The 21192-nt window shown below is 50.5% G+C and overlaps 1 protein-coding gene across 1 annotated transcript in view; it reads left to right on the forward strand.

The window, feature by feature from the left end:
* WDR36 (WD repeat domain 36) overlaps nt 1-21192 on the forward strand; it is an 804166-nt gene that overhangs the window by 448129 nt on the left and 334845 nt on the right. The window contains exon 12 of the mRNA XM_069625487.1: nt 13806-13960. Within this exon, the coding sequence (XP_069481588.1) occupies nt 13806-13960 (155 nt within the window). The remainder of the gene's footprint in view (nt 1-13805; nt 13961-21192) is intronic.

The following is a 21192-nucleotide window of genomic DNA, read 5'->3' on the forward strand; positions in this document are numbered from 1 at the left end:
TAATTTTCATTTGGATTCACTTGCAATCACATGTCTACATTCTTTTAAACCCTCATTACATTTAAATTAATTTTTCATCCATGTGTTTGAGAGGAGCTCAACTGAGGAACAAATGTTTCCTCCAATGTTTCCTTGTCCTTAGAATAGTCCACTGAATAATGTCCAGACTATCATAAAAGCGTGAAACCTAACTGGGTGTTGAGATAGTTTTTCAGGACTTACTATGGTGAGGGTTTCTGAGAATCCAAGGTAGTGGTGCACACAGTTTGTATTAAAGTCTACCCCAATTCCCAATGCTACTATGGATGATCCGCAATGTTTAGATTCAGGAGGTAGGTTTGGTGTGATGTACAACTAACAGCAAAGCCTGGTTCTTTATTAAACTACTAGTGGAAAAGCCCATGTACAAGGGCTAATGTGCTTAAAAGAAGACATTTTTAGAGTGTAAATATATTATGTGGTGTATTTTAACATAATGTATGTTAATATAAAATAAAGAATTTTGTGAAGGTTCTTGCTCCTTTTACGTGGAGGAGTAGTAACCTCAAACAAAATCCCACAGAATCCGTTGAAAGTTCAACATAGTACATACGGCCAATTGTTGCATCTGCTCCTCATTGTCTTAGATTCCACTTACAGGTTTTGGACTCAAATATATAATGTTGAGGCATGTCGGAGTCCTACAATTCACATACAGCATGATTCGAAGTAGACATGAGATCATAAAATGAAGTAAATTGTAGTCAAAGTTTAAAACGCACATGAAGAATATTGGTATAATACATACCAAGAAATATTACAATGAATGACTACATAATGTAGAAGTACATTGAAAGAAAAAGTGATTTATTTTGTTAGAGAAATAGTGCTTTATCAAATGATTTTCTGTTTATAAGTTTGTAAAAAATAAAGTATGTATGCTCCTAGTGGGTGCAACTTCAAGTATGCTGTTAAACTGGTATCCCTGTCTTGGCCCTTTTCTGCAGCTAATCGTATGTTATAATTGTTGAAATACACACTTTGCTCACCTGGATGATGCGTAAGGGTATAGCTCCCTCTAACTGTGATAACAGGCAAAGCGGGCAGGATGACTTCGGACAAACGTACATCTGGCCTTTTATTATATAGTATGATAGGTTGCATCAAGTTAAACACACTACTTAAGTAAATAAAGTTCTCTACACATACATATGTACATAGTTTCATAATCCCAAATGGGTTACTCACCACTGTAGGCCTTTACATAGTTATCAAGCATCTAGACTGTGCATATCCTAAAGTGAGGACAAAGAAAGGTTACATGTGAAACCACAAGCCTTGTAAATTGTAAGGCACTGACTATACTTAACAGTGCTTTGAAAGTCCAACCTTATTCTTCTTAATGTCCACATTTTCTACAGATAAGTAACCTTAGTCAACCGGTAGATGAAATAATGTAAACCGTCACATTCCTGTGGTTCGACCTTGAGGAAAAATAGGTTGAAAAGGTAGTGCAAAATGGTTTGAAAGTTAGTTGTTTTAGAGCCGAGTTTTATGTGGAAAAAGTGTTTAAAGTCTGTTTACCAAGAAATATGTAGAACTCTAGACCTTGGGTCCTAAGAGGAAAGTAGTCTTGACCACCCAGATTCTACCGCCTTTTGCCACTTAAGGGAGCTACTTGAGAAGATTAGGCTTTACATCCAATGCATTCTTATGTGGATGAGGACTTTTCACGCAATATAAGAAGCAATGTTGGAGCAGCCATCATACTGCTTAGACCTAGGTACGCAGAGCCTTTCGTAACAGTCAGCTATCAGACCGCCGACTCTGCACACACGCTGACTTTGAGACAAATCCAGTACCACGGGGACTCAGCAGTCTATCATAAATCTGAACAAATGGTCAGAGGAGACCTTTGATCGCAGGGCAATTCTGGTCGGAATTTGGAGTACATAACACAGAATTCATTTAGATTTAGTTATCATACTTGTTAGTCATTGAAGACCAGCCCTGAAGAAGAGCAAAGCTCTAAACATGTGTTGGTTGTCAATTTGATTTTCAAACTGTCATACTAATTTGAAATGTTAGTAAATTATGAAATACGTATATCAGTCATTACATGACTCTTTCGTGTGGTGTGCATCTTGAGACCTTGTGTGTTTTCTGGTATTAGCAATGTCAGTTCACACGTCCTGAAGATGGGCCTTAGCCTTCACTTTTGTACGTTTTTTATATCTTTTTTTTAAAATGTATGCATTTTTATGGGAACCCACACAATACATTTTATTGCTTTAGAGTAGAGGTATGTTAAGCAATAATTCAAATGCTATGTTTATTTTGAGGGGATTGGGTCCTCCGACGTATTCCATATCTATGACAGTAATCGCCACAGCTGTGCTGCTTCGGAAAATCTTTCGGCGTCTGTGTCGATGACATCGACATGCCGCCCTCGAGGACCTCCGCCGTCACGATGTTATAAGTAGGACTCACGACGCCCGTATCCTCAGTTCCGTTTTTTCCATGAATGTGTTCACTTCGGAGATCTCTGCGCGCCTCGACTTTTTGGAGTTTGTGTTCTTTCGGTTCTCCAGCATGGGGTCTGGCATGCATTCACATGCTCATGAATATTCCCCATAGTCAGGCTGGGAATCCTCGTCCTCGGTAAAGAAAAAATCAGTATCAGTTTTGTTTCTGATCTGTCTTTCTTAGTAGTAACCAATCACTGATCTCTGGGTCATACTGCCCCCAGCCAATGACTGCCCTCTCCCTAAGCCCCGCCTCTGGCAGCCATCCTCAGATTTTTACCGCACGCTCACGTGTTGTGAGTCCTCGTGCTTTAGCTCTCAAGTTTTTTGCTGCGTTTTTGCGCTTTTTCAGAGATTTTCTCATTTTTTCAGTTTAATCGAGCCTCGAGCTCCACCGTTTCTACTTCCAATAACGGGGACCCGTTTCGGAATTCTTCTACGCCCCTCAAGGGTAAAGTTTTCGTCGAGTTTACGCTTCTTGGAGGATTCCGGAACATCTGCGGCCTACCTCAACGGACATGGCCCAGGACAAGGGAAGCTCGACGCCCGGATCCAAGCTGTTCAGGTGCTGCCCTGGATGCGGATTACAAAACGTTTTCAAGGAGGACGAGCATTTGCGATGTCTCTACTGCCTTCATGAGGACAAGACACACGTGGAGAAGGACTGTGCGTTCTGCAAGAACCTTTTGGAACGGACCAAACAAGAGCGTCGTTCCCGCCTCGCCGCCTGGCTGGAGAAGGGCACAGCAGGTGAGAAGGCGAAGAAAAAGTCTGAGTGGGCTTCTAAGTCCTGTGAGGGCGCCCCGGTGACGGGGGCCCGACAGAAGGCCAAGCACCGCTAGTCCGCGGGCACCGGGAGCGCCGAAAGGTCGGGCTCTTCGGCTGCCAGGCAGGGCGCGACTTCACCGGCATGTTCAACCACGAGCCAGCGCTCTGGTTTGGGGAAGAGGGAGTCCGAGAACCCGGGTAAGCTGCTGGAGCGGCCCCGGTCGATCTCGAAGGAGGAGCGAGGCGCTGACGCTCCCCTCAAGGCGAAGGCCCAGGACGCACCTAAGGTGGTGAGGGCTTTGATCCAGCCGGCAAAGGCCTCTATCGAAGTGTTCGCTGCGACCCTGGCAAAGCCGGCAGAGACTACGCCAGTGGAAACGGTCTCTGGGTCCAGAGTATCCCTGCCACCGCGGAGGGAATCCTCTTTCCAGCCCATCGTTAAGACCCCCGTGAAGTCCCCGGCGGAAAAAGAGGGGGGGGGGCGGTAGCCATTACATACTCGGAATCAACCTCTGAGGAGGAGCTGGTGGAAACCGAGAAGGGCCTCAACGAGAGGTTCATAGGCCTCAACGAGATGTTCGAGAAGGTTCGATCCCAGGGGACGGTCCCCGCTGACGTGATTGAAGATAGCGACGATGGCACGAAGAGGGCCCAGTGGAGCGGCCATCCCGACGAAATTGGCTCCTTCCACGCCATGAAAACCAGGGCATCCGAGCTCTTCCAGATCTGCCCTGAAGAAAAAAAAAAAGGAAGGGTTTCTTTACCAATGACGAGAGGCCAAGAGGAAGACGGTCCTCGCGGTGCCTTTGCTTGACGACATCTGGGACGAGGGGCTTGCTGTCCTCAAGAACCCTTCCACGACACCCACCAAGAGGGACAGGTACGAGAACAAGTACCGAGTCCCCAATGCCGCCCCCTGGTGCCTCAGGGCCCAGCCCACGCCGGACTCTGTCGTCTCGGCAGCGGCTAAGAAGAAAGCAGCGGGTGCGGCAGCTTCCACTTCCCCGCCAGACAGCGAGGGCAAGAAGTTGGACTCCATGGGACGACGAGTCATCTCGTCGGCGGCGACGACGATTAAGGCGGCCAATGCCTTAGCGATCGTGGCCCGCTACGACAGGGAGCTCTGGTTCAAGATAGCTCCCCTGCTAGACTCCCTACCTGACGACAAGAGGGCAGAGGCCCTACAAATTCTACAGGTAGGCGAGGTGGCATCGGATCACGCCATAACGGTGGCAATGGACATTGCTGATACCGGATTTCGCCGACTGGGCAACAGAGTTTGCCTCCGACGACGAGGATGGCTCAAGGCGACAGACTTTCGCCAGGACGTCCAGACCAGAGTGTTGGATATGCCGTTCGACGGCAACAACCTTTTTGGTAAGGCGGTGGACGAGTCTCTACAGGCCATCAAGACCGACTCGGAGACGGCCCGGGCCCTAGGGGTACTTCACCAACGACGGCCCTTTCGGAGCTCCGGAGGCAGACAGGGTGCCTCCAAAGGATCCAGCGGTGGCTCCTCCACATATCGCCAGGCAGCCCGCTCCACTTCCCAGGAGGCCTACAGAGGTCGCGGCAAGCAAGGGGGATCCCGCCGTTGTCGCCAAGGAGGCCAAGGTGGCAAGGCCGCCTCCAAGCAAGACTGACCCGGCCGTGTCGTCGGGCCCCCACCGAAGCACCCCGGTGGGAGGCCGGCTGATGAAGTTAGTCAGCCTGTAGGAGTCCATCTCCACCAACCGTTGGGTGCTGGACACCCTGGCCAATGGGCACTCGCTGGAATTCCAAAAGAAGTGCCCTTGCATTCCTCCCGTGGCCAGGAAGAAGAATCCCGTCCCTCAGCTGCTGTTGGAGGTAAGGGCGATGCTCAAGAAAGGTGCCATCTAGCTCGTCCCCAGGAGGCTCGGGGGCTCTGGAGTGTACTCAAGGTACTTCCTCGTCAGAAAGAAGACAGGCGGTTGGCGCCCCATCCTGGACCTGCTTCGGTTAAACAAATACATCAAGGCACAGAAATTCAGGATGGTCACCCTCCAGCACGTGCTGGGACAGCTGGAGGAGGGCGACTTCCTATCGTCGTTGGACCTGGAGGATGCTTACTTTCACATCCCCATTCTAAAAGGGCACAGGAAGTTTCTCAGGTTTGTGGTTCTGGGACGCCACTACCAATTCAGAGCCCTGCCGTTCGGATTAAAGTCGGCACCCAGGGTATTCCCCAAGTGCCTGGCACCAGTGGCGGCGCGGCTGCGCCTGCAGGGGATCGACGTCTACCCCTACCTGGATGACTGTCTAATCCGGGCAAGAACAAGGGAACTCGCCGTCGAACACACAGCGAGGACCGTCCGGCTGCTCACGGAACTGGGGTTCGCCATCAACTACCCCAAATACCACCTGGTTCTGTCGCAAGTAGCACTGTTTCTGGGAGCAAAGCTCGATACAGTGGGGCAATTGGCCTCCCCGTCAGAGGAGAGGACCAAGACCATCCTGGGCAAGGTGCAGCGCCTGCTAGTCATGGACGTGGCCAGGGTGAGGTCCATCAAGTCCCTCCTCGGGATGATGTCCTCATGCATCTATCTTGTACCCCTTTGCAGACTTCGGATGCGTCCGCTACTGGAGTTCCTCGACGCCCGCTGGTTTCAGGCGACGGGCTGCTTCGATGACAGGATCCCTCTCGACGAGGAGTTTCTTCGGGCGATCCTATGGTGGGGTACCCGTGCTCACCTCACTACAGGCACAGACTTTCAAACCCCGGCATTTCAGGAGACGGTGACGACGGACGCCTCTCTGGAGGGTGTGGGGGGGCACACCGAAGATCTCCACGCAAGAGGCCTTTGGCTCCCGGAGGAGAGGTCTCTCCACATCAACATTCTGGAGCTCCGAGCAGTGTTCTGGGCGCTCAAGTCGTTCCTTCCGTCCCTCAAGGACAAAGTGGTGAGGATCTTCACTGACAACACCACCACGATGTTCTACATACGGAAGCAGGGGGGCACCAGATCCCCAGCCCTATCCAAGGAGGCCCAGGATCTGTGGCACTGGGCCGTCGCCCAGGGGATGTTTCTGGTTCCCTTCCACTTGGCAGGAATAAAAAACACCATCGCCGACTCACTCAGCAGGGAGCTGCGCTCGTGCCAGGAGTGGGAACTACGTCCGGACCAGGTGGATCGGCTGTTTCGGTGATGGGGCAAACCCCGGATCGACCGTTTCGCGACGGCGACAAACTCCAAGTGCCAGAGGTTCGCCAGCAGGTTCCCGCAGCCGAGGAGCATGGGCGATGCTTTCTCGTTCCCCTGGGACGGCCTGTTTCTATACGCGTTCCCTCCGTTGCTGCTCCGCTTCATCAACCAGCTCAAGAAGTCCAGGTGCAGAATGATCCTCGTCGCACCGGCGTGGCCGAGGCAGATCTGGTCCCCGGACCTTCTGGACTTGTCAATGTCCCCACCAGTCAAGCTGCCGGCGGACGCAGATCTTCTCTCCAGAGAAGGGGGCGCCATTCTCCATCACGACCCACAGTCGCTGAACTTGCAGGCCTGGCTCCTGCAGCACTAGAGTTTGGAGGGTACGATATCCCAGCTGGACTGGCTCACGCCTCCATCAAAATACATCTGGCTGCCATCTCCCGATATACCAGGACTACGGGACGGGCGTCCTTGTAGTCTCATCGCCTGGTGAAGGAATTTATGAAGGGACTATTCCGTTCGTTCCCGCCGGTGAAGGCTCCTGCCCCAGCGTGGGAGCTTAATGTGGTGCTGACCAGGCTCATGGGGGCCCCATTCGAGCCTATGCATTCGGCGCCTTTGAAGTTCCTGTCATGGAAGACCGCATTCCTCGTGGCCATCACCTCCGCACGACGAGTGGGAGAGATCCAGGCCCCATCTTGCAAGCCTCCGTACTTGACTTTTCATGACACGAGGGTGGTGCTGAGGACGCACCCCTCCTTCATGCCCAAGGTGCCGTCGGACTTCCACCTCAACGAGCACTTGGTGTTACCAGTTTTCTTCCCGTCGCCTTCGACGCCGGCCGAGAGAACTTTGCACTCGCTGGATGTAGCTAGAGCGCTGAAGTTCTACGTGGACCGCACAAAGAGTTTTCGGAAGACGTCACAACTGTTTGTGAACTTTGGGTCTGTGAATCAAGAGAAAGCTCTCTTGAAGACTTCCATTTCCAGATGGCTCTCCGGCTGCATCATGCACTGTCACAGGTTGGCAAACCGACCGCTGCCTGGCCGTCCGAGAGCTCATTCGACCAGAGCGATCGCTGCTACTACGGCGTTCCTGTCTGGTGTGTCCCTGCTGGACATCTGCAGGGCTGCTACGTGGAGGTCTACGCACACCTTCACAAGATTCTACTGCGTCGATCGGGACTCCAGGGTCGGCCAAGCAGTGCTGCGCAACCTGTTCGCCTAAAGAGAGCCTGGTGAGGAGGTAAGAATTGCTTAATGTTGAGTTTTGGATGTAATGCTTAATGTTGAGCCTTTGCCACCTCCCGTGGTTGTGCATGTGTATACTGCTATGTATTCTTTTATTCATGAGCATGTGAATCCATGCTGGAGAAGGAACAAGTTACTTACCTGTAACTGTTGTTCTCCAGCATGAGTCTGGCATGGATTCACATGCGAACCCTCCCACCTACCCCTCTGCGGCACTTGGTCATACAGCCACTTTGCGTGCTACCAAATCTGAGGATGGCTGCCAGAGGCGGGGCTTAGGGAGAGGGCAGTCATTGGCTGGGGGCAGTATGACCCAGAGATCAGTGATTGGTTACTACTAAGAAAGACAGATCAGAAATGAAACTGATACTGATTTTTTTCTTTACCGAGGATGCCCGGCCTCATGGGGAATATTCAAGAGCATGTGAATCTATGCCAGACCCATGCTGGAGAACAACAATTACAGGTAAGTAACTTGCTCCTTCTTCGAACCTGTTCGTTTGTGTAGTACAAACCCTTCGAGATGTCTACCTCTTCTTCCACCCCACGTCCAGGCTTCAAGAAGTGCGGGGACTGCGGGTCCAAGATGTTGGTGACGGACTCGCACAACGCCTGCCTCTGGTGCCTCGGGGAGGCCCATGACATGGATGATTGTGTCGACTGCCAGTCATTTACGTCCAAAGCCTTGCGGGAGCGCAAGAAGAAACTGTCGGTCGGTAAGGTGTCCAAGCCTCGGAAGTCAAGGTCCACGGGGCTTTCGACGGACGATTCGAGGGGCAACTCTCCTCATCGTCATCGGAAGTCCAGTGGGTCTCAGTCCCGGAGTGGGTCCCGACGCTCCTAGGCACTCCCGGAAGCGCCGTCATCAGTCACCTTCCCCGTCCTCATCCGAGGACTCTGCCCGTCGGCGGGTCGCTTATCCCACCAAGCATGCGACGCCGGAGGAATGGGCTTCCTTCGGTAAGAAAATGCTTGCGATTCTCGAATCGCAGGGCACTGGTCCGTCCGCGCCTCCGAGTGCGGTCGGTCTTGATCGGACTAGAGACTCTGCTCGTACGCCTTTGGGCTCGGGTGGTCGGCACGATTCGCGGGAGCGGTCCCGCTCGGACAAGGGGAATCGTTCCAGTCATGCCCGTTCCAGGTCCCGCCCCTCGACGCGCTCAAGACCTGATGTCTTCGAGGAAGACGTTGACTCCTGTGGCGCCGAGGTCGGTCGTCGAGGGACTCTCTCAAGGCTCCGCCTCCGAGGAAGTCGTCAATGCCATTGGTGCCCAGGATGTCAAGGGACACGCTCGGGGCTCTGCCCTCGAGGCCTGTGTCGACACCATCGAACGCCGATTCACTAGACGCCTTTTGAGGCGGTTTCGACAAGGGTACCCCCGGGCACAGTGGAACCCCCCTAGAAAGGCTCTGGCCAAGGTCAAGCATGGCTTTGTTCCACATTCTGTGCCCACTTTCCGCCATCTTGAGTACATTTCGGAGGTGGATGAGGGCTCTGATGATGGCATGGTTCCTGATACGGTGCCAGATGAGATTCTCTCGGGCCATAGCCAAATTGAGGACCTGCATCAGTCCCTGCACAACGCCAGTGGTCTGGACACCTCTCCGGAGGTGGAGTTTTGTAGGCCTGAGCCTGGCACCCATGCCGACTCCTCGTACCGCCGCCTTATGTCTGGGGTCACCGAGTACTTGGGGTGGTCTGCTCCCCCATGGGATTTTCTAAAGGATGACCTCACGGATATCCTCGACCAAGGTCCACCAACTGACCCGGTACTGCCGTTCCATATGGCTCTACAGAGGAGGGCGGCGGCGGCTTGGACTGCTCCGGTTAGGCTCCCGGCAGTGAGCAAGCCTTTGCCACGAAAATACCGCCCAGCCAGTAGCAAACCCTGCTACTTGACCAAGCACTCTACTCCGGAGAGTTTCGGGGTGCTGACGGCTATGGCCCCATCAAAGCAGGCGTCGTATCCTACCATCCCTCCTGATAGGGACGACAAGCGTTTTGATGGTTGGGCGAGGAAAGGGTTTTCTTGAGGGGGTATGGCTCTTCAGGCGGCCAACTCCGTATGTGCCTTGTCACGTTTCACGCACACTCTGTAGAACTGTTTTTCCTTAGCGGCTGAACATATTCCCGAAGGGGACGAACGGGATGGTTTTCTTGCTATGGTCCAGGATGGCAAGGACGCCATGTGTGAGGCCGTTCAGTCGGGTTTGGACATGGCAGATTGCGTCAGCCGTTCCATGGCGGCGAGCACCGTAATACGCAGATTTGCGTGGTTGCGGAAGTCGGGGTTTGCCCCTGATTTGCAGGCCCGGCTCCTCAACATGCCCTTTGACGGTGAACATCTTTTTGGCAGCAAGGCTGACGAGAACCTTGAGAGGTTGCAGACCTCCAAAGCTGCAGCAAAGTGTTGGGCGCTGCAGTTCACCAACCTCTGCCTTTTTGTCCTAGGGAACAGCAATGGAGGGGAGGTTCCTTTCGTTATTATGCATCTTTTGGTAAAGCGAGAGGAGCTGCTAGTCAAAGGGGCCACCGTAGGAGTGCAAGAGGTGGAAAGTAGGGTACTCGAGGTGCCAAGGCCGCTCGGGCAGTTGCCTCTTTGCCCTCGGGCAACGCTGCAGCCGCTTCAGCTCAGTCATGAGGCAGTGGTTGGCGGAAGGCTGGCGCAGCATCTTGTAGAGTGGCGTGCCATTACTTCAGATGTGTGGGTTCTGGAGATCATAGCCCACGGCTACTGTCTTCCTTTCCGGCAGAGGCCTGAAGACAATCCACCAGGGAATCTCTCTTTGAAGAGTCCGGATCCGCTCCTTGCGCAGGAAATTCAATCCCTGCTGGAGAAAGGCGCCATAGAACTGGTGCCTGTAGCGGAGAGGAACAAGGGATGGTATTCCCCTTATTTTTTGATTTCCAAGAAAGACGGGGGATTGAGACCCATCATGGACTTGCGCGGTTTGAACAAACTCCTCAGGAAGGACAAGTTCAAGATGGTTACTCTTTCTCAAGTCCTCCACGCCCTTCAACTTCAGGACTGGTTGGTGTCTCTGAACCTCAAGGACGCTTATTTTCATGTGCCAATCCATCCAATGCACAAGAAGTACCTGCGGTTCGCGGTTGGTGACTCGCACTTTCAGTTTCGGGTACGGCCGTTCGGATTGACCTCCGCCCCGAGGGTCTTCACCAAGCTCATGGTAGTGGTGGCAGCGCATCTCAGGAAAGGGGGGATTCACGTCTACCCCTACCTGGACGATTGGTTGATCAGGGCGCGCTCTCCCGGGTAAGTCCTGGATCATCTGTCCGTCACCTGCCACTCCCTCCACCAGCTGGGCTTCTCCCTCAACTTGAAGTCCCACTTGACGCCAACTCAGAGGCTCCAGCACATCGGAGCAGTGCTCGACACATTCCTGGGGCAGTGTTTTCCTCCGCAGGTGAGGGCTCATCACATTCAGCAGATGGTGCACAAGTTTCAGCATGCCCAGAGTCTCCCAGCGTTCGAGTTCTTGAGATTGCTCGGTCTCATGGCATCCTGCATTCTTCTGGTGCCAGAGGCCAGGTTGCGGATGAGCTCTTTGTAATGGGCACTCAAGCTCCAGTGGTCTCAGTCCTCCGGCAGGATGTCGGACCCTGTTCAGGTGCCATCCTCGGTCGCCCAGGACCTTATGTGGTGGGCCGTCGAAGGCAATCTGATGACGGGGGCTCCATTTTGGCTACCCTGGCCGGAGGTGACGATCGTGACGGACGCATCGCTCACAGGATGGGGAGCTCATGCCAACGAGTTGACAGACAGCGGTCGTTGGTCTCTGTCGGAGTCCAGACTCCATATCAATCTGTTGGAGCTGAGGGCCGTCAGGCTTGCCCTGAAGGCTTTTCTACCGACTGTGTGAGGAAAGAATGTCCTGATCCTGACGGACAACACAGTGGCCATGCACTACCTCAACAAAAAGGAGGGGGCAGGGTCACTTCCTCTGTACAGGGAGGCGATGCAGCTCTGGTTCTGGGCAATCCAGCAAGAAGTTTCGATCTCGGCAGTTCATCTGGCTGGAGATGAAAACGAATTGGTGGATGCTCTGAGCAGGCAGAGCGCCGCAATCTCTCACGAGTGGGAGTTGGCTCAGGAGATTCTCCTGGAGATCTTTGCCCTTTGGGGGACCCCTCAAGTGGATCTCTTCGCCTCCAGTGTCAACCGGAAGTGCGAGAGGTTCTGCTCGCGGGAATTTCCTTCAAGAGGAGCCTTAGGAGACGCGTTCGTGGTGGAGTGGTTCTTCCCGCTGCTGTACGCCTTTCCTCCAGTCCCTGTCATTTCGCAAGTGCTGCAGAGGTTCGGTTCCCGGATGATCCTCATTGCTCCGGCATGGGCCCGGAGGACGCGGTACCCGGACCTTCTCTGTCCATCTGCCCTCCACGTCGTCTTCCCTACCGAGAAGATTGCTCTCACGGGAGGGGGGTGAGGGGGTCACGTTCTCCATCCAGAGGTCAGATCCCTCAACCTTCACGCTTGGTTTCTGAAAGGTTGAGGTATAAGGATTGGGACCCCCTGAAGACGTGATGGAGGTGTTGCTTTCGGCCAGAAGGCCGGCAACTAAGTACCTGTACCTTTGCCGTTGGAGAAAGTTCTGTGACTGGTGCAGGGTTAGGAATGTGGATCCTTTTTCATGTGACATTTCTATGGTTCTGTCTTTTTTGCTTTCTTTGGCCCACAGGGGCCTGCAAGTGGGTAATATCAAAGGTTACCTGGCGGCGCTGTCTATATTTAAGTGCTCGTCTGAGGAGTGTTCTTATTTTAAAATCCCTTTAATTTCTCAGTTTTTGAAAGGGCTCACTAATGTGTTCCCTCTGTCACCTTTCCAGGTGCCCGGTTTGGATCTGAACCTTGTTCTCAAGTTTCTAATGGGTGCTCCATTTGAGCCTTTGCATTCTTGTCCTTTGAGACTGTTAACCCTTAAAACTGTATTTTTAGTTGCGGTCACATCCGCTCGCAGAGTGAGTGAGTTACAGGCACTTTCATTTAAGCCACCCTTCACTGTGTTTCATAAGGACAGGGTTGTCCTTAGAGTTCATCCTTCCTTTCTTCCGAAGGTGGTATCGGAATTTCATTGAGGCCAGAAGGTTATTCTTCCAGCATTTTATCCTCCTCCGCATCCTTGTAAGGAAGAGGAGAGGCTCCATAGGCTCGATCCTAGGAGAGCTTTAAGCTTTTATATTTCACGCATGTTCCGGGTCAGAGTGGACGATCAACTCTTTATTGGTTACGCTGGTAAACGTTTGGGACAAGCTGTGACTAAGCAGACTTTGTCTCGCTGGATTATTCTGGCAATTTGTGAATGTTACCGCTTGGCGGGTAAGGACCCACCGGTCGGCTTGCGGGCCCATTCTACCAGGGGTATGGCTGCCTCTACTGCCCTACAGAGGGGTGTTCCTATTCGTAACATCTGTGATGCAGCCACCTGGGCTTCGGTCCATACTTTTGTATGTCACTTCTCCCTAGATTCCATCCGTGGGCAGGATCTGGCCTTTGGCAAGGCGGTCCTTTGCTCTGCAATTTGATTGGGCATTCTAAATTTCTGTATTCTAAATTCTTTTCCCGCCTCCTTGCATTGGTACTGCTTTGGGAGTCTGTCATAGATATGGAATACATTGGAGGACTCAATCCCCTCGAAGAACAAGTTACTCTCTTACCTGGTAACGTTCTTTCGATGGGATGGTCCAACGACGTATTCCATATCGCTCCCTCCCTGCCTACCCTGCTACAGAATTTCTTATGCGATTGCAGCTTACATTTCCACAAGGCTTTGTGTGGTCAGACTGGCATAAGACTGGTGCCACACGTTTTGGGAAAAAACTACAACTGAGGCTACGGGCGTCGTGCGTCCTCCTTATAACATCCAGTGCCGTTGGAGGAGGTCCTCGAAGGCGGCGTGTCGACGTCGACTCAGGACGCAGAAAGATTTTCCGAAGCAGCACAGTTGTGGTGATTACTGTCATAGATATGGAATACGTCGTCGGACCATCCCATCGAAAGAACGTTACCAGGTAAGAGTAACTTGTTCTTCTGTCTACTGTTAAGGCTTTTAGTACGTGCTATTCTGTGGTGCCAACAATGGTTTTCTTTGCATTACAGAGGTAGCACGGCAAGGTGACTGGGATGGAATCATTGCATGCCATCAAGGCTATCTTACCTGTACAACCTGGAGCTACCAGAAAACTTCTATGGGGGCACACAAGCTTAGACCGGAAAAGTTTCACAAAAACATACCGCTTAATGTCTATGCAACGGTAAGTTTGGCAATAGTCTTTCCTTATGCCCGTTTTTCTGATTTCGGCAATAAATATCAGTGCCACAATGTCAACTGCACCAAGAAGCAATTCGTTTTATTTCAGTGAGCGATCTTCAAATCAATTTAAATGCAGTGAAACGTTAAGATTATATTCATACATGAATGATGGACTAAATGTTATCTAGTTAAGCATGGTTTTGGATCATCTCCCTCCTTTTTGGTTAGGGAATTGATAAGTTATGTAATGTTGATTTTTACTGCGCCCCACTTCCATCCATGGGCAGTTTCCAGGCCCTCGCGTGGCTGTGTAAAAAGAATGGAGGAGGTGGGGGGCTTTGATGAGCGCATAGATTCAGAACTAGGAGGAACTGCCATCTGAGATAGTTGTTTTGCATGTGGTAGTTTGTGAGAGGCCTCATGCATTGTAACCGTATGGGTGAGATTCCATGGCTCTGATGTGTGGTAGTGTTTTGTGTTGGAGATTAGTGTGTTGTGTGGTTATGCAGGTTGATCGTGTGCACTGGTTAGATAGTGTCCATAAGGGATCCAGAGTCACAGGTGGTCATAGTTACGAGGTAATCCGGCATCTTGGTGTGTAGGCATGGAATGTAGGTAAGGAAGGCATGGTATCAAAGTAAAACGGACACAAGTGATTACTGTTCAAAGAAGTGTTCACAAAATAAGTCGGGATGTTTAGGCCGTTGGCTTCCCTTCCCCATGTTTTTAGCACGGGACAAGAGGAGGTCACTCGAGCACAGCACACTCTTGGGCTTCTTTGGCACTTGGTCACATTTCCTTTTACCAACATCAGGGCCTTCTGTACTGAAGTCTTTTGTTTAAAGTCTCTTGCTTCAGAGGGCCTGATGTGCCAGAAACAACAAAGAAAAGTTCCTTTCCAAATATTCAAGTCGAGCACTTTAATCTTCGCCCTGGATCCCCCTCAGCCGGGCTCAGATTCTTCTTCCACAATTAGTCCCCCACAGCCGGGCTCGGACCAATTTCAGTTCGTGGGAATCCCTCAGTCAGGTTTAGCTTTGCCACAACAATAGCTTCACAGGTGAGTTTTACTGTTCAACCCAGATCCCCCTCTTCCGGGCTCAGATCCTCTTTTTGATTGGTCCCCTTCTTCCAGGCTCAGACCAATTTCAGTTCACAGGCAATCATAGACTTTCGAATGTGCAGGGGATTCAACTTAACCCGCTGCAGGACTACTTTGATTTCACTGTTCAATAATCTTTTACATGCTCTGGGGGTACCGAACGGAGACAGAGTGTCCACTCAGGTGGCGCCGGACCACTCTGTATGTGGCACCTTCATAAAGTTCAATCGAACACAAGTTTTGTTCATACTATGTTGGTGCTTGCAACCTTGAGCATAACACAGTCCGGTCTGCGATCAATTTCTCCCGACTCACCACCTGTGCTAAACTCGTTGACATCGCTTTGCTGTCGGAGTCCAGGACAGTACCACGGTGGCAGTCGCTTATCACTGCCTTGGCTATCGATGCAGAAGGGCCCTGTTTACCTTGACACATGCTACACTGTTCACCAGATGTAATTCCTGGTCTTATGTTTCTTTTCTTCGAGGCTTCTTGAAAGTTGTGATCCTTTCTTGAAAAGGGCTAGGATAACTCCCTCCTTGTCATCCTCTCTGATCTCGACGCCCTTCTCCTTGGTTTAAACTGCCATTCTGGAATACCCGCTTCCTCGTGCGTTTGGCCTTGCTCAGAGTGTGCTTTCATGCTCCTCTTTTTATCCGTGTGGGGAAGTGTGATGGAAGTCTGTTGTGTGTAGTTATCAGTAATTGCCTATCTCTGCCTGACCCTTGTGTTGGGACATGTCGGGTATACGTCCCTGGTGTTAGTCCGCTGTCGCTCACCATGAACTGTACACAAGTTAGTTGTTCTGTCGGAAAAGGGGGGGAAGGGTTTGGGCTTCTAGGTATGCTACCTGGTAGGATGTTGAAAGGGTGTTATTAGGAAGGGCATAACGCGTCTCTCCCTTCAGTGTCCCACTCCCCTCTCCCCCAAATCTGGTAGATCCTCCCACACTTGTCCACCCCCAGGAACTGGATCCTTTAGCGATGGCCGTGTCGTGGCCACCTGGATGGCAAGTCCCCGGGGACCAGCAGGTGAAACCCCTTTACCCTCTGATCCCCTCTGATATTCAGGGACACTCCATTCCAGACTTCCTGGTGGTCACCACAACCAAAAAACGTTAAGGCGTTCCCCTGTCTTCGTCTACACTTCACTGTCGGCAAAAGAACTACTACTTCTGTGGCTTATAGTACCCGCATTGCCAATATGATATGCTATTTTATTTATAGCGCGCCCATACACAAGTACTTACAAGCTTCAGTGATGTCCAGTGGGGCCTGGTGCCAAGCAAACTTCCATGTGTTCCCTAACCATCTAAATCACAGCTGCTCGTGATTGTGCAGGAGGGTCGTCCGGTCATGCAGAATATTTAAAAAAAAGTTTGATGCCGCTGAGACGGCTGCCAGAATTTTTGCAGAAGGGACTCTTTTGAAACACCATGCTTCGATAAAGTTTAAACCAAAACGCATGCCTCTCTTATTAAGCCCAAAGACGAGTCTGCGCTTTTTGGAAAGGCGATGGACGGTGCTCTTGAGACTGCAAAGAACATGAGACACTGAAACTCTCAACCAGATTTCCAGCAGGCTGTATGTGCAGCGCAGGGTTTTTAATACCGACGCTCCTTTCGGGGGCAATCATTCTCTAGTGCTGTGCAGGGTTCTTATGGTACAGGGGAGTCTTCCTGATATTCTGGCCAAGGATCATCCAATGCTAATCAGGCACCTCAACAGCAGGGATTTTGGCGTGGCAAAGGGAGGGGTAGGAACGCTGGTGCCATAGGCGCAACTGCCATCAAATGACTCTCCGGTGCGTCTCCAGTAGGAAGTCGAATAACATGCTTCACCCACGCATGGGAGGGGAATCACTTCAGACAAGTGGGTGCTCAAGACAGTTGGGGAGGGTTATGGCATAGAGTTTGTTCAAACATCCCGATCACCCGCCGGAGAACAGAAGCCTGTCTCCAGAACATATCCTCATCCTTCAGGCAGAAGTGGGGACTCTGCTGCTAAATGGAGCAATTTAGCTTGGTCCAGATCAGGTAAACAAGCTTATCTTTTTAATATACTTCCCTGTACCCAAAAAGGATCTAACCATCCGCACTGTATTAGACCTGCACCATGCACACAAGTATGTCAACCCCTAAAGGTTCAGGATGACTGCTCTGCAGGAGGTAATTACACTGCTGAAGCACAGGGATTACATGGCCACCGTGGATATGAAAGATGCATACATTCATATTTCAATGTTGCCAGTGCATTGAAAGTACCGGAGGGTCAAGATGGAGAACACTCACAATCAATTCATAGTACTCCACTTCGGCATTGCCTCAGACCCAAGGGTTTTTACCAAGGTTCTGGCAGTGGTAGCAGCTCACTTACGCATACAGCCTGTTCCAGTGTACCGTTATCTAAAGAACTGGTTCATAACAGGAAACGCACATCAGTCGTGTCTAGAGAACACCCAGAAGACTGCAGACCTACTCTTTCGACTGGGGTTCTCTATCAATGAAAAGAAATCTGGTCTTGTCCCCAGCCAAGTAAAATAATATCTGAGGGAACTAATTCGAACAGAAGATGGACTTGTCTTCCTCGACCAATGCGATGGTCCAAAACATGTTCCAGATCACTCAGTATGTAGCCGATTGACCGATAACAGTACTGAGAGCCATGCGGCTATTAGGAATGATGGTATTGTGCGTTTTCCTGGTTCCACATGCCCATCTGCGCATGTATCCTATCCAAGAGTGGCTTTCGATCCAATGGTGTCAAGCATGCAGTCAGTGGGGCGATCTAGTGGTTGTCTCGAAAGCCCTCCTATCACTACAGTGGTGGACGAAGGACAACCTTCTGAAGGGGAAATCATTCACCATGCTGCAGTAGAGGACACTCTCACCACATACTGATCCCAGTCAGGGCGGGGAGCTCACCTTCTCCACCAGTCAACGCACGGCACATGGTCACAATTAGTAGCAAACAAACACATCAACCTGTTAGAGCTACTAGAAGTGTTCAAAGCCCTGAAAGCTTTTCAGCAACATGCAGGGGAAGACCATTCTAGTCCTATCAGACAGCGCCAGGGCCATGATTTACATAAACAAGCAGGGAGGTACTCGCTCTCCATGACTGCCCAAACTGTCACAAAGCATTTGGAAGTGGGCACTCAAACGCATGTTCCTCCTGTCACAACACGTTCCTTGGGAACACAATCTTCTTGCAGACATGCTCAGTAGAGACGTTCAGCTACCTGTCGAGCACGAGTGCCATTTGAGCACATTTTGCATAATGTCTTTGCAGAATGGGGGCACCCAGACATCAACATCTTTGCAACACTGGAGAATGCACAATGCCCAGACTATTCCTCCTGGTAGACCCAAAAGAAATGGTCAGATATTTGTTAACGCACACCCCCTCCCCACCCCCACCCTCCTCTTCTCAAGATAATTCACAAGATGCACCAGGAACAAGTTACAGTAATCCTGATGACACCAATGTGGGCTCGTCGGCCATGGTTTTCACATCTTATGAGTGTCACTTTGCCCTCCGGTGAAGCTGTCTTTCCCCTACAACATGCTGTCCCAAGATCCGGGGACAACACTGCACCCTTGCCCTCTCTACTTAGCAGCATGGCTCCTGAAGTCATAGTTTGAGAATCTCCAACTGCCTCAAAGGTGTATGGACTCTCTGAGAGAGGCACAGAAAGCAAATACTAGGCACTGTTATTCCAGTAAATGGAAATATTTTGTCATTTGGTGTTGTAATTAAGGCATGGTACCAACAGTAGACACAGACATAATAGATGCAAGAACTTTATTTTGTAGTTTACTGGGGTTGGTGAAATTCCTAACTGGCCCCAACTCTAAAATGGGAGTAGTCTCGACCATTAAAAAAACAAGTGGGTCCCATTCAGTCTAGTCAAACTAAAAAGGCCTATACTTAGAAAACCTAATCATGCCCTCCTTCTCAAATGACAAAAGTATAAAGGGAATACAAAAAAGAAAAATAGTGTCTTAAAAGAAATGTCAGAATGGCTTAGGTAGCAACTCCCTTCCCCACGTTCATAAGCACGGGTCTCGCCAGTTCCTTAAAAGGGATAGCTGGAGGGCACAGTTCTATCACTCTTGCACACTCTGGCTTGCTGGTAAAATTCAACAGTTGGGCTCCAAGCTTTTGACAGTCTACTCCACTCTTTAGGCATTGTCTGCCTCCTTGGCACTTGCAGCTTTACTTTTGCCCTCTTGGCGGTTTTCAAATTTCTTATAGATTGCTTTTCACTCTCACTTTCTTGCCTTCGTTGCACGCTTTGCGGAGCTCAGACTTTCGAATGTGCGATTTCGCTTCGCAGGACCACTCTGTTACGTTGTATACCTTTCTCAGCATTCAATCATTGTTCTCTTCATTACGTGTTTTATCGGCACATGCGTAACCGTCAACTGCTTCTTTTGCTCTTAACAGAAACCGGGCTTTTGTTTAATGGTAACTCACCGGTCGTGTTAATTGGGCTTTTATCTTCAATACCTTTCCCATAGCAGTCAAGGATGTTAACAACACCTCCTGTGCTCCTCCCCAACTCTGTCGTTCACCCGGGAGCGTAGTGGGCCGTTTTGAAGGTTTTCTTATCCGCTCACTCGTTTTTGGTCATGCAACGCTTACGGCTTCCCAAAAGGATGGAATTCTCGCCTGGCACTCTCTCGTTCTCCGCAGCAGCTGCTCCGCCCCTTGGCCTTCCAACTTAATAGCCTGGTTTGCATCAGCCCTGAAAGAGGAATTATGGGAGTTGTAGTTTCCCATAAAATAAGCAGGGATATGGGTTATATGGTTTAAGGAAAAAAGGGATACCGTGTCTCACCATCAGGTGCTTCACCTCCACTCCTCGAGGACCCCCTACCCAGGTGATCCTCCCACGCTTGTCCACCCCCAGGATCGGGATCCTAAAGCGATGGCCTTTCTGTGGCCACCTGAGTACAGGATCCCTGGGTACTACGCACCCACACATAGTCCTTTATTTAACTCACCTCTGAGATTCCTGCCTAGTTTTTAACTCTTTGAGGGTCCACCTTGTGTCCCTCTCTGCTTACACCACCTCTCAAAGCAAGATTTCCTGGTGGAAAGTCCTGGTAATCAAGGCTTTCATAGAAGGGGTGAAAAGAATTCACCCACCTATTTCTAATCCAACTCCCAGATGGGACTTGAACGTTGTCCTTACTAAATTTATGGGCCCTCCTCTTGAGCCAATTCACAAAGCTAGTCTTAAAGCTCTCAAATATGAGACTGCTTTTCTGGTGGCTATTACTTCCATTAGGAGAATTCGTGAACTGCAGGCTCTCTCAGTTCAACACCCATTTGTTACTATTCATAAGGACACAGTGGTTTTGTGCACGCACCCATGCTTTGCACCTAAATTCATCTCCAAGTTCCATGTAAACCAGTCCATTGAACTTCCAACGTTCTTTCAGAATTCCACTAACTCGGCTGAAAGAAGCCTTCATAAACTAGATGTTAGGAGAGCAGTGATGTATTACCTTAATAAAACAAAGCCATTTCGACAGACCGATTAATTCTTCATCTCTGTTTCTGCTGATGGAGAAGGGGACCCTGTATCTAAGTCGGCAATCTCTAAATGGATCATTGAATGCATCCAAATGTGTTCCTCTCAGTCAAAGAGAGCCTTACACTTACGCCTAGAGCACATTCTACTCCAGGCATTGGAGCTACTATAACTTTCATTGCAAATGTTCCTCTAGATTCTATTTGCAAAGCAGCTGCTTGGAGTTATGTTCACACCTTTACACAACATTAATGCTTAGATACACATTCTAAGACTGATTCTCAAGTGGTAAGACATCTCTTCGCTGCTGTTCCTTCACAAATCCCACCACCCTCTCCTGGTACTCCTCGCGAGTCTATGCACAGCATGTGATTCTAAGCAGATTCACAAGCATCATAAGACCTATATTACTGACCGTAATCATATTTCTGGTGCTTGTATCTGCTTAGATTCACATGTGCCCACCCTTCCTCCCCTCTTGGAGTAGAAGGAACATAGAAATCTTACACCTTCTTTTCTTCTCGCGCATTCTCTTCAGGTTCCCTCATGGCAGAAAAAAAATCGGGGGGACCTCGACGCGTGAGGGATCA

The sequence above is a fragment of the Ambystoma mexicanum genome, chromosome 6p, assembly GCF_040938575.1.
Source record: "Ambystoma mexicanum isolate Mex_15411 chromosome 6p, UKY_AmexF1_1, whole genome shotgun sequence".
NCBI classification, from domain to species: Eukaryota; Metazoa; Chordata; class Amphibia; order Caudata; family Ambystomatidae; genus Ambystoma; species Ambystoma mexicanum.